The sequence below is a fragment of the Gorilla gorilla genome, chromosome 9 (genome assembly GCF_029281585.2).
Source record: "Gorilla gorilla gorilla isolate KB3781 chromosome 9, NHGRI_mGorGor1-v2.1_pri, whole genome shotgun sequence".
Taxonomy (NCBI): Eukaryota; Metazoa; Chordata; class Mammalia; order Primates; family Hominidae; genus Gorilla; species Gorilla gorilla.
The window spans coordinates 63954415-63967830 of NC_073233.2; the positions used below are offsets into that span (position 1 = coordinate 63954415).

At 35.3% G+C, this 13416-nt stretch overlaps 1 protein-coding gene across 1 annotated transcript; it reads left to right on the forward strand.

Moving 5' to 3' along the window:
• The first annotated feature begins 6642 nt into the window (after positions 1-6642).
• On the forward strand, positions 6643-12149 carry OR8K3 (olfactory receptor family 8 subfamily K member 3). The gene is made up of 3 exons (XM_055354965.2): positions 6643-6666; positions 7504-7561; positions 9793-12149. Exon 3 carries the CDS (start codon positions 9816-9818, stop codon positions 10752-10754), a length of 939 nt encoding a protein of 312 aa, XP_055210940.2. The 5' UTR covers positions 6643-6666; positions 7504-7561; positions 9793-9815; the 3' UTR covers positions 10755-12149.
• Positions 12150-13416: the final 1267 nt, after the last annotated feature.

Here is a 13416-nt window from a genome sequence, read left to right on the forward strand (position 1 = left end):
AGAGGAGCTTGGTGATCCTTGGGGAATGGGTATCCCTGGCCATGCTCCACTGAAGCTGTTCCTGCACCAAACCCTCTGTGCTCTGTAAAATCTGGAGTCCTGCCCCCATTACTTTTCTAAGCAGCAATTCCTACCAGCTCAATTGTCCATGGGGGATCATTGGTTCTCCTGCAACTAGGATTCTGGAGGCCCATGGATAAAGCAGGTTATTCTTTGTCTGTTTGACTCACCCATTTGCCAGGAGTGAGTGGGGTCCAGGAGTGGGTCCCAGTGCTCGACAGGCCTGTGTAGGGTTCTCGGCTTTCTACCCCTTTAGCCCAGTGTCTGCACCTTCTCTTTTTGTCTGCTTTCAATGCCTTCTCTCTGAAGATCCATTCAGAGTGTGCTGGTCTTCCCAATGTCTCAGGAACTGGGAAATGTTATTTCTGGCTGTGTCCACTCAACCATCTAGGCTCCCCCTCTATATTGATATTTTAAATACCCTGTTTACCTCTTTTGCTACCAAAAAGTTGACTATTATATGTCTCTGTGAGAATCTTTTGTGTTTATCAAATTTGTTTGGTTTAGTCTCCTATATCTGCATATCACTGATATTTCTCTAATTGCAGGAGTTTTTGAAATATTTTTATTCTTTTCTCTTCAACTTTTGCTGCTACTCCAACTGACTCTATTGATAAACATAATAGTAGTACTGCAAGTGTCCAAGGATGTCTTGATTTTTTGGTGACCTTTTTTCTATTTTATTTAGAATGGATATTGTCTATTTACCTCTTTTTAAGTTGGTTGATTCTTCATTCTGCCTCTCAATCTTCTGTTGCATCTAACAAGTAAATTTTTCATTTCAGTTATTCTGTTTTTTAACTCCAGATTTTCTATTTGATTCTTTCAGAAAAAAAAAATGCTTTTTTGATTTTCTCCTTTGGTAAGTCAATCATTTTCTACAGTACTTTTTTTTCTGAAAATTCTAACTCGTAGAACTGTCAAAAAACAAACTTTTGTTCTTTATAAATTGTCCACTCTTAGGTATTCTGTTATAGAAGGAAAAATGGACTAAAACAAATGCTCAGGCAGCTTACAGTTCTGTGGAAGGCTTCACTTTCTCCTTTTGCAGAGCCTCAAGTCAGGCATGGTTTCAGCCTCTAGGTTTGACACCTGAATATCTGTATTTTATGAACCTCTACCAATTGCATATTATACACTGAACCATAAGGATAAATTTTCTTAATATATTACTTCCACACTCAACTCTCAAATCTATTTTTAATGGATTCAAATTCTTTATTGATATTCATTTTTTGTGGATTTATTTTCTCAAGTACTATAAACATTTTTCCAATTCTTTGAAATACTAGTTATGGTTTCTTTGAAATATGAGTCGGCTAAATCCAACATCTATGTCCAGTCACAGGTGGTACTTATAGACTACCTATCAATCATATCCAAGTATAGGTCATTATTTCCTCTTTCTGTTTTTAATGACTCAGATTTGTACTGAGAACTGGAAATTTTGTAATATATTTTAGCACCTCTAAAATTTGTTTTTATTTATTTTTTTCCCTCTATGATTCTCTGTTGCTGTGTGTGTTTTTGTTTCTGTGTTATAAAATACCTTGTTTAGAATTAATATGCAGAATTTGGCCACTAATTTATCTGCTCAGTATTTCCTTTGCATTATTAACTTTTAGCTTGACTTTCTAAGAGTTACCTCTTTGTCTTCTAGGTTAGTGGTCAAAGTTGTTCTAAAAGTTTTTATTTCATAAGGCTTGCACCCTCTGCTGCTGACATGTGCCTGATTTGGGGAGCACATTAAACTGTATTAGTGTTCAAGTATACCCCAGCATTTACTTTCCTGTTGAGTACTCTCAAGTCTCCATTATGTGGGTATTTAGGTTGTCAGACAGCTGGTGATGTGTAGGATATTGGAGTTTTCATCAAATCCCTCAGTTGGCATCTCCTTTCCAGGAACTTTAAATTTCTGGCTAGTCCTCCCTGCTGCTACTTACCCCAACTATAACCATAAGCTGAGGTTAAAAGAGTTGCGTTCACTACTGTGCATGGATTTTCTACCATTTACTCCAAATCTAATTACCCCCTACCCCTGCCTTTAACATGGAAGTTGCTGGTTTTTATGGATAGGCTTGCTCTGGACAAAAAATAAACAAGGTAAAATTATCAGACATGTATCATAGTTATATAATTATATATGATATAATGCAGGTATATAATGCAGAAAGAAACACAAATGTTACAATATTGATATGTCACAAATAAAAAGTGACTTAAATACAGCAATGAAATTATAACAATAACATATATGCATGGTAAATACACACACATACACAAATTGTATGTGTTCACAGGATCACATTAATAATATAGGACACACATATTAATAAAACATCAAGTTTTTGTCAAGACAGAAAAGAAAAATTTAGTTGAGGGTTAAACAGAATAAAAAAATGAAATGCCACAATATGTAATAAAGAAAAAAACCAAAATCTAAATAATTTGTAAACAGAGACCTGATGGTAAGTCACAATAAAATAAATATTAAGATAATTTATTAATACTAATAAATTTACTGTGTTCTAAGTACTATTTTTATTTTTTATTTTTATAGGTACATAGTAGGGGTAATTATATCCATTTTTTATTTGAAGAATAAAAAATTTAAAATTAAATAATTTTATCCCTGATGAAATAAAAAGGAACAACATAAATGAGTAAAAAAGCAACACCTCTCCTTTATGCATTATTTTATTCCATGTAAAATTCTTAAATAAAGTAATAGGACAACGTTGAAAACCATCTCCACTCTGTCACCTTTTTGAGGAAACCACTGTGTATATACCACCTGCTATGTATATACAATATTTTTTTCTGTGAGCCTGCACTATAGATACAATATTTTAATCAAGAGTCCTCTGTGGTACAAATGCAAATTTAAGCAAGTATAAAAAATAGGTAACAAACAAGTAAATTAAAAAAAACACTTCTTGGCCTGCTATTAGGCCTTAGAAACTGAAGTCTTGACTATCCTGACACATCATAAACTGCATGATTTCTGACTCACTCAGCCATAAAGTTGGACATACACAGTCCATTTTCCCTTCTTCATAATTTTACAAATAGATTTGTTCTCACTGCAGCTCTTAGCAACCTCAGCATAGGATTTTTTTTTTTCTTTCATCTTTACACTGAAAGAAAGGAAGCACTTTATGCCTTCTCTTTGACATATCTGAATTGCCAGCATCTTGACTCTTGCAGTACGGGACATCATTAAGTAAAATAAGGGTTATGTAACACAGTTACTGCAATACTGTGACAGTCATCTCATAACCAAGATGGCTACTAAGTGGAACAGACAAGGAAAGTATACACTGTGGATAACTGGACAAAAAATGATTCACGCCCTAGGTAAGATAGAGTGAAAAAGTGTGAGAATTTATTATGCTAGTTTGAATGATATGTAATTTACAACTTATGAGTTGTTTTCTGGAAATACTCTTTAACATTTTTGGAACACAGTTGAATGCAGGTAACTGAAACCACAAAAAGCAAAAAATAGATATCCAAGGGACTGCTGTATATAATGTTCAAGACTGAACAGGCCCTGAGGCACAAGTAAGTTACAGGAAGAAGTAGCCTGATGCACATGGTCCCCACTCCTCCTACACTATCTTCTGTCTCGCAGTCTCCACCCATGGCCTCATGGAGAGTGCCTTATGGTCAGTTGACAGAGGAAGAAAAGACTCCAGTCCCATTTAAAGATAGTTCTGCATCATATGCAGACACCACCCTAAAAGTGGGCAACTGTAGCAGTACAAGCCTTTTCTGGGACATTCCTGATGGACAGAAGTAAAGGGAAATACTCTCACTGTGAACAACTTTGAGTGGTGCACCTGGTGATGCACTTTGCTTAGAAAGTGATCATGAGAGAACAGACATGCGATAATTATGATTACATATGGATTCAGGGGCTGTGGCAAGTGGTGTGGCTAGATAGTAAAAAACTTGGAGAGGACATGATTGAAAAATTAATGACAAAGAAATTTAGGGAAGAAGTATGACCATAACTCTCTGAATGAGCAAAAAATGTGAAGATATTTGTGTCCCATGTGAATGCTCACCAAATGGTGACCTCAGCAGAGGAGGATTATAATATTCAAGTTAATAGTATGACACATTCTGTGGATACTAGCCAGCCTCTTTCTTCAGGCACCCTGTCATCACCCAATGGGCTCACAAAGAAAGTGGACATGGTGGCAGGGACATAGGTTATGTGTGGTCTCACAGCAACATGGACTTCCACTCATGAGGGCCAACCTGGCCATAGTCACTGCTGAGTGTCCAATCTTCCAGCAGCAGAGAACAACACAGAGCCACTAATATGGCACCATTACCCAATGGGAGTAGCCAGCTGCCTGGCAGGAGTTTGGTTACATTGGACTGTTTCCAACATGTAAGAGCAGCATTTTGTTCTTAGTGCAATATATACTTACTCTGGATACAGATTATCCTTCTCTGCAAGCAATTCTGCCAAAACTACCTTCCAAGTTATAGAATGCCTTATGTACCATCATGATATTCCACATGGCATTACATATAATCAAGAAACTCACTTCACAGATAAAGAAGTGCAGCAATGTGTCCATGATGATGGAATTTACTAGTCATACTCACCATGCTGCCCAACATCCCAAAGAAACTGGCTTTGAAATTTTAATTACAGTTCAGCTAGATGGCAATAACTTGAATAGCTGGGGAAAATTTGCAAGAAAGCTATATATGCTTTGAATTAGTCTTCAGTATATTGTGCCGCTTTTGCCATAGACTGGATCTAGGAGCCTAGGAATGAAGAGATGGAAATGTGAGTGACACCACTCACTTTTATTTATTTATTTATTTATTATACTTTAAGTTTTAGGGTACATGTGCACAACATGCAGGTTAGTTACATATGTATACATGTGCCATGTTGGTGTGTTGCACCCATTAACTCATCATTTAACATTCAAGACACCACTCACTATTAACCCTAGTGACCCACTGTCAAAATTTCTGCTTCCTGCTCCATTGACTTTAAGCTTTACTGACCTACAGGTCTTAGTCACAGAGGAATGAATGCTTCCACCTAGAGAAATAGCAATAATTCTATTGAATTGGAAGTTAAGACTCTTACCCAGCCATTCTGAGCTCCTCATGCAACTTAATCAATAGACAAAACAGGAAGTTATCATACTTGATCCTGACTTTCCAGGGGAAATTGGGCTATTACTTCACAATACAAGGAAGAATAAGCCTGGAACATGGGACATTCCTTAGGACATCTCTTATTAATAGGAAAACCTGTAATAATAATATAAGGAAAACTGTAATAGCCCAAACTAGCCAGAACTACTAATGGCCCAAACTCTTCAGAAATAAAGGTTTGGGCCACTTCACAAGGAAAAAAACCATGGCCAGCTAAGGTGCTTGCTAAAGACAAAGGAAATACAGTATGGAAAGAAGAAGAAGACAGTTATAAATACCAGCTATAATCATGCAGCCAGTTCAGAAATGAGGACTGTAATTGTAATGAGAATTCCATCCTAATTTTACTATAAATATGTGTGTGTATTTATTAAGTAAAGATGCTTTATTCCATCTTTTATTACCTTATTATATAAATAAGATATATGGACTTTACATCAATATTTAAATATTGTTAGTTTTACATTGTAGAATTTTACTCTGAGAAAATCAGGAGAAGAGTCAATATCACTCAAAGAATATATTTCCTGTTTGGAATAAGCGATTAGGGAGTTTTTATTTATATGCAGGATAGTTGTGTCATGTAAAGCGAAACTATGACCTTGTTACTGTCTATGTTTAGAGAGACTAAGTGTGGTTTAAGTGTATGCTTATGTTTGCCAAGTTGACAAGGGGTGAAGTAATGATGGCTAAGGTGTTGACTTAACTAGGCTATAAGATGCCCAGATAGCTGGCAAACATTATTTCTGGGTGTGCCTGTGAGGATGCTCCTGGAAGAGACTACAATTGTTAGACAGAGTAACGATCATCCTCACCAATATAGGTGGGTATCAGTGCAATTAATTGAGGCCTTGAATAAAACAAAAAGACAGAGGAAGGGTGAGTTCACTCCCTGCTTAAGCTAGGACATCCTTCACTTCCTGCCATCAGACATTAACATCCCAGATTCCAGAGCCTTCGAATTCAGACTATGATCTACACCCTTGGCTCCCCTGGCTCCCAATATTTCAAGTTTGAACTGAATCTATACCACCAGGTTTCTTGAAGTTTGCAGACAGCAAATCACAGGAATCCTCAGCCTACATAATTGCGTAAAACAATTCATAATAAATCTCTATCTATCTATCTATCTATCTATTTATCTATCTATCTATCTATCGTCTCTCATCTAACTATCTCTTCTTAGTACTGTTTTTCTGGAGAACTCTGATACACTAGTGAATACAAACTGTCTTCTACAACTAATGGACAGCCTCAAACATTTTGTTATGCTCTCAAATGCTTTAGGAATTATCAATAAATTGCCTGCCATCTCCTCAGGGAGAGTCTCAAAAGATTAAAAAATGCATAAATTGTTCTCACTGTGCCATGTGAGAGACACATGGAGGAGTCAAGACAGAGGCTTCCTTACAGGTAAAAAAAAAAAAAAAAGTAAGAATGTTTCTTGTGGTGTCATATGTTACAGATATCTACAATGCTTCAGTGACATTGGAAAAGTGCCACTTTAATTTGATGACATAACCATAGTAAAGTGTGACAATTTCTGATTCATTTCTCCGGGATTTCTGTTACTCAATAATGCCTAAGCAGAAATAACAGTGCTCCATTTTTCATATACTTTTTAAGTATTTTACATGGTTTCACAGGCTGAATGCTATTAGCGTCTTTGAAACATTATCATGATATTGTTTCTAAAGTATTCATTTTACATAAAATATTTTTCTCTAATTGAGGCCAAAACTTGGAGAAAATAAAGCCAACAACAAGGAGATAAATATATTTTTAATGAAAGAATGGAGAAACTGCAACTATTTGGTCAGTCATGTTCATGTCCTTCCAAATACTTGTTATTTAGATGCTCTAGGCTCTTAGACCCCTTAACAATAATTTAACACTCAATGATTATTCAAATAAATGTGTAGATATGATTGTTTTCTCACTGCTTGGTGAGTCAAAAAGGGGGTTTCTACCTTACATTCGAATGTGAAAGGCATTATTAAAAATTATGAGGCTTTTTGGGTAATCATAGGCACAGAAAAAAAAACATTTTAAAATATAAGAAAATAAAGTTAGGAGACTGTTAAGTACCCAGTTTTGGGGGACAATACAATTTTCAGAAAGTACTTCAATTTCCACTAAGAGTTGACAAAAGCAGATATTATTTTCTCAAAGATTGTAGCTTTAAAAAATGCAATTGATATTCAACAAAGACAGCAAAATATGAAAAAAGCAATCTGGTTCTTTCCACAGAACTCCAAAGGTGGTGAAAGGAACCTCATTTATATTTCCTTACCTAACAAGAAAACAGGTACTTATCAATGATATTATTTGCCTTTCTAAATTGCCAAACTGTACAAAACGAGCAAACATAATACAGGATTTATGCTGCTCATCATCTTATTTACTAAAGATATTTATCTAACTTTTCCATCTACTGCCACACATTACCATATATCTAATATGAGAAAGGTGTGTTCATTGAGTCAGTGTAGGATAGGAGGAGGTCATAATTTTATTTAAAAAATTAAGTTCAAATAATATGTAATCATCTTTATATTTAATGTAACACAATTGCTTGTCTTTATTTTTTCATAGCTCACTCTGAGATTGCTGTCACTATAATTTTCATTGTAAACACTATTTTCTTTCTTTTCTTTTTTCAAAAAAACATTGGGGCTTACAATTTTTTTAACTGATAATGATTATCTTAGGTTATCATGCCCTCTATCTCCTGCTCTACTATATTTTAAATCTGTGGGTTATTGGGGGATATTTAGATATATATTTATTCGATTATACATATGTTAATTTGTATTATGTGCTATACCATATTTCCTAGTTTCTGTGGCTTGCATGTTCAGAAAAGTTTTAAATCACAGCCAGAAATCCACGTATATCTCATGTTTAGTGTGTTTATTTTGTCTCTATGTTATTGTGTAACAAGGTGACTTTTAATCATTTCTTTAATCTACAGTATCCTTTTATCCAAAAAGTAGCTTTTACTAATTTTCATTATACAAAACCAATATGAAGGACCACATTTTCTCCCAATTTGTTCAGATTTCCTCAAACTCCCCTAAGATTTTGTATGATAAAACAAACTTAACGCTCACATTCAAGTTAGCATTTCTCAATTATATTGAGAATAAAACTATGGGAAGATTAATGTTTTAATAAAGTTTATATAAAAATAATTTATTTAAAATGTTATTAAATTTGTTGTGAAAAATAGATAAGTAATCCAAAACAATAGCATACCGATAACCCAAGTTTAGTCATGAATTGGGGAGGGGAGAAGAGCTGCCCTAAGTTGCAAGTATTACATCCTACTTGACCTGTGACTCCCCTAGGCATCATTACGGTCCTAACAAAGAAGCTAATTCACAGTCAGAATAATGTATGTGTACACATGTAAAAAAAACCTCTTTCAAGTAAGGCATTGTCACAATTAAAACAAATAACAAGAAGAAGAAAACTCACAATGTACTTGATATTTTAGAACTACTTCTAGGCAGCAAAGACACATTGAATCACTTAATCTTCAGTCATCCTTCCCAACAATTCTGCAATGACATGTTGGTTCTGGATATAAGAACAAACAGTTTTAGATAACTTACACTATTTGCCTAAAATAACCTTTCAAATATGACATAAATTAAGATACAGTGTAGAATATATCTATATCCATATATTTCCTGATATTTTTTGCTTTGTAAATACAAATAATTGCCAATGTCATCTGTTATGCTGCTCTTACTCACATGCCTAATATCTGTCAACTCTATTAAAGTCTCAGCTGTACCACCCAAAGAGATATGGGTATTCACAGGATGATGTTTTGAAGCAGGTGGTTTTATGCATTTTTGGAATCTGTGACAGAAATTTTTATATAGAACTAAAATTGTATTATGTCATAATAGTAATTGTAATCTATAAATATGACAAACTATAAAAACATAGTACAATAATTGTTCATATATCAGATATCCACGGTATTAACAATGTTTTTAACTTTAAAAGTTTTGTTTATATATCTATACAGACATGAATATCTGTCTATATCTTTTTCTCTCTCTCTCATATGATTCTATCTGTTCATCCATAATCTATCTATCCATTAACTATCTACCTATCATCTGTCTATTCATGTATCTCATCAGAGTTTCTTAACCTTAGCACTATTGATATTTGGGGCTGGGTATTGCGATGGGCTGAGTATTGATTATAGTAGAATGTTTAGCAGCTTACTGGCTTCTAACCTTTAGATGCAACAGTGGCCCTCCTCCAAATTGTGATAAATAAAATGTCTCTAGACATTAGAAAATGTTTTTGGGTGAGTAAAATCAAAAGCAACTGAAAACTGCTGATCTGTCTTATCTCTTTCTTGAATTATTTAAACATGTTTTTATCTGTGAGAGATATGTTTTCAAATGTCGCAAATTGTGAAATTTAGGTATATCTTCTGTTAGCTTTGCATACTAAAAAATTTCTCAGGTGATGATAGAGGAAAGCTATTGACTCTGCTGATGTCTATATCAGAATAGGTTTTCTGATGAACCTGGATGGAACAACACAATCTAACAACGGTGAATGAATTCATTCTTACGGGAATCACAGATATCGCTGAGCTGCAGGCACCATTATTTGCATTGTTCCTCATGATCTATGTGATCTCAGTGATGGGCAATTTGGGCATGATTGTCCTCACCAAGTTGGACTCCAGGTTGCAAACCCCTATGTACTTTTTTCTCAGACATCTGGCTCTCATGGATCTTGGTTATTCAACAACTGTGGGACCCAAAATGTTAGTAAATTTTGTTGTGGATAAGAATATAATTTCTTATTATTTCTGTGCAACACAGCTAGCTTTCTTTCTTGTGTTCATTGGTAGTGAACTTTTTATTCTCTCAGCCATGTCCTACGACCGCTATGTGGCCATCTGTAACCCTCTGCTATACACAGTAATCATGTCACGAAGGGTATGCCAGGTGCTGGTAGCAATCCCTTACCTCTACTGCACATTCATTTCTCTTCTAGTCACCATAAAGATTTTTACTTTACCTTTCTGTGGCTACAATGTCATTAGTCATTTCTACTGTGACAGTCTCCCTTTGTTACCTTTGCTCTGTTCAAATACACATGAAATTGAATTGATAATTCTGATCTTTGCAGCTATTGATTTGATTTCATCTCTTCTGATAGTTCTTTTATCTTACCTGCTCATCCTTGTAGCCATTCTCAGGATGAATTCTGCTGGCAGACAAAAGGCTTTTTCTACCTGTGGAGCCCACCTGACAGTGGTCATAGTGTTCTATGGGACTTTGCTTTTCATGTACGTGCAGCCCAAGTCCAGTCATTCCTTTGACACTGATAAAGTGGCTTCTATATTTTACACCCTGGTTATCCCCATGTTGAATCCCTTGATCTATAGTTTACGAAACAAAGATGTAAATTATGCCCTACGAAGGACATGGAATAACTTACGTAATATTTTTGTTTAAATTTTGTACAATATGATTCCTATAAATTAGGTTATGGGCATGATTTTTTGCTGTGCATACTTCCAGAAGATATAACAAGCATAATTGATTCAACATATATTTACATATGTCTCATACACGATAGGCTCTTCTAATTGCTATACATAGATTAATAAACAAAACAGTAGAAATCTTTGCCTTCCTTGATGGATAGATGAATTGCATTCACAATAAGTCCATTTTATATAACAGTAGAATGTGCATGATGGATATAGACAAAGAAAAAAGGGAAACAAGGAAAGCTAGTATGCTGGGTGGCAGTAGGAAACAGTGGTCATTACAGAAGGGAGTTATGAGGATTCTAGTGCTTTTTATCTGCTACTGGAATAAAATTTACAGTGTGTTGTGCTTCTGTATGTTTCTGTTTGTGTGTTTTTGTGTATATAAGCATTTTCCTTCTGTTTTAGCCTTCATACTTTTTACTTGTATATTTTGACATTGCATTTAATACTGGTTGTTTAGATGATATGTGATGATTTTAAGTCTTACAAATGTGCTCGAATAATTACTATTCCGAATATTAGGATCCTACTATTTCCTTATCAATGTTTTTATTTCCACATAGAAGTCTGTTAACTGAACATACTTTGTAGCTCAATAATCGGTAAATTCTGATTAGCACCTGATTTTGTTTCAGTTAGCCCATTCTGTTTACATGAGTAGATATATCAATTATGCTTAAGTTTAGAAGACATCCATAGAAATTCTCAGGTTTATTCTTTCTCTCTAGTTGTTCTTGCTTAATAACTGCCTTTTTCACAGATTTTCCCGTTATTTATCTAAAAAAAAGTAACAAACTGTGGTTAAAATTTGTGTTCCAGTTGTTTTTACATCTTTGAGGAGGAGGACCATTCTATGATGAATTAACTTTGTAGTATCTCACTGAGTTGACAATCCATAATTTTTATCAATATGCACTATATCGAATGCACTATATTTTCATTTACTTCACTGTTTGATTGCATCAGTTGATTTTTCTACTTGTACAAAGCAAATAAAAGTAATAAAATGCACTACACCATACTGTATCTATCTGCTGGCTATTACAGATGTCCTTTGACAGTTACAGACCTTCACCATGCAAGTAAGGTCTGATCTGTATGCAATGATATCGTTATCTTGCCTTTTAAACATGGTTGCTTTCCTTAACTCCATATGTTTTCTTATGTATTTTGATTTCCTTTATTCTTTTTAATAATCCTAAGAATTTATTGAAAGTATCAGAGTCTACAATATTTTCTTGGTTCACCATCATAAAATAAAATCCCATGTGCAGCCAAAGAAACACTAATGAATATATCTCATTGGAATAAATTAAACATTGCATAGCACATTGCCATGTGAGGATAAATATTACCATATTGTTGCTGTACTGAAAATGAATCTTTAAGATGGTCATAGAAATTACCAGGTAATAATAATATCTCACACTTACTATTATATTATAGAGATTCTACATGTCTCAATTAATTTAGCCATCACAACAGCTCTGTGAGGTAGGTTCTATTAAAAGTTCCATTTTTAGGATGATAAAGTAGAGCCTAGATACAGTAAGTAAGTTGTCAGAGATCACCAAGGTAATGAGTATTAGAACCAGGTTTTGTTGTATTTTTGTTCTTTCGTTTTAAGAGACAGAATCTCCCTTTGTTGGCCAGGTTGGAGTGCAGTGGCCTAACCATAGCTCACTGCAGCCTCAAATTCCTGAGCTCAAGGAATCCTCTCACCTCAGCCTCCTAAATAGCTGGGACTACAGCCATGAGCCATCAATGTCTGGCCTATTTTTGTATTTTTCATGGAGACAGGGTTTTGCCATGTTGCCCAGGCTGGTATCAAACTCCTGAGCTCCAAGTGATCTGCCAACCTCAGCCTCCCAAAGTGCTGGGACTTACAGGCATGAGCCACAATGCCTGGCTCTGTATTCTCTTTCTCTTTCTTTCTCTGTCTCTGTCTCTGTCTCTCTCTCTCTCTCTCTCTCTCTCTCTCATTTTTTTAAGACAGGGTCTAGCTCTGTTGCCCAGGCTGGAGTGCAGTGGCGTGATTTCAGCTCACTGAAACCTCCGCCTCCTGGGTTCAAGCAATTCTTGTGCCTCAGCCTCCCAAGTATCTGAGACTACAGGCACGTGCCACCATGCCCAGATAATTTTGTATTTTTAGAAGAGGCAGGGTTTTGCCACATTAGCCAGCCTGGGCTTGAACTCCCTAGCCTCAAGTGATCGGCCTGCCTCAGCCTCCCAAAGTGCTGGGATTAAGGGCATGAGCCACTGCGCCCAGCCCTATTTTGTCTCTCAATGTCATTTGTATGCTTCACTGATGTTACCCTGAGATGTGACAGAGCAAAACCTCACTTTGGCAGATTTGGTATTAGAAGAGAAAAAGAGCAGAGGGGTCAATTATAGGAAGAATACATGCTGGGGATCCATTGTACCACATGGTGATTGTAGTTTATAATACTGAACTTTTTACTTGAAATTTGATGGAAGAACAGATTCCAAGTGTCTTCACCACACATACACACACATACACACATAAATACATGCACACACATATGCAGGGTGAACTGTAGGTGGTAACAGATGTGCTAATTAATGTTATTTTAGTAATCATTAAACAATGTAGTCATATA

Excerpts from the sequence above, each read along its gene's own strand:
- OR8K3 (XM_055354965.2), top strand. The coding sequence starts at position 9,816 with ATGGAACAACACAATCTAACAACGGTGAATGAATTCATTCTTACGGGA.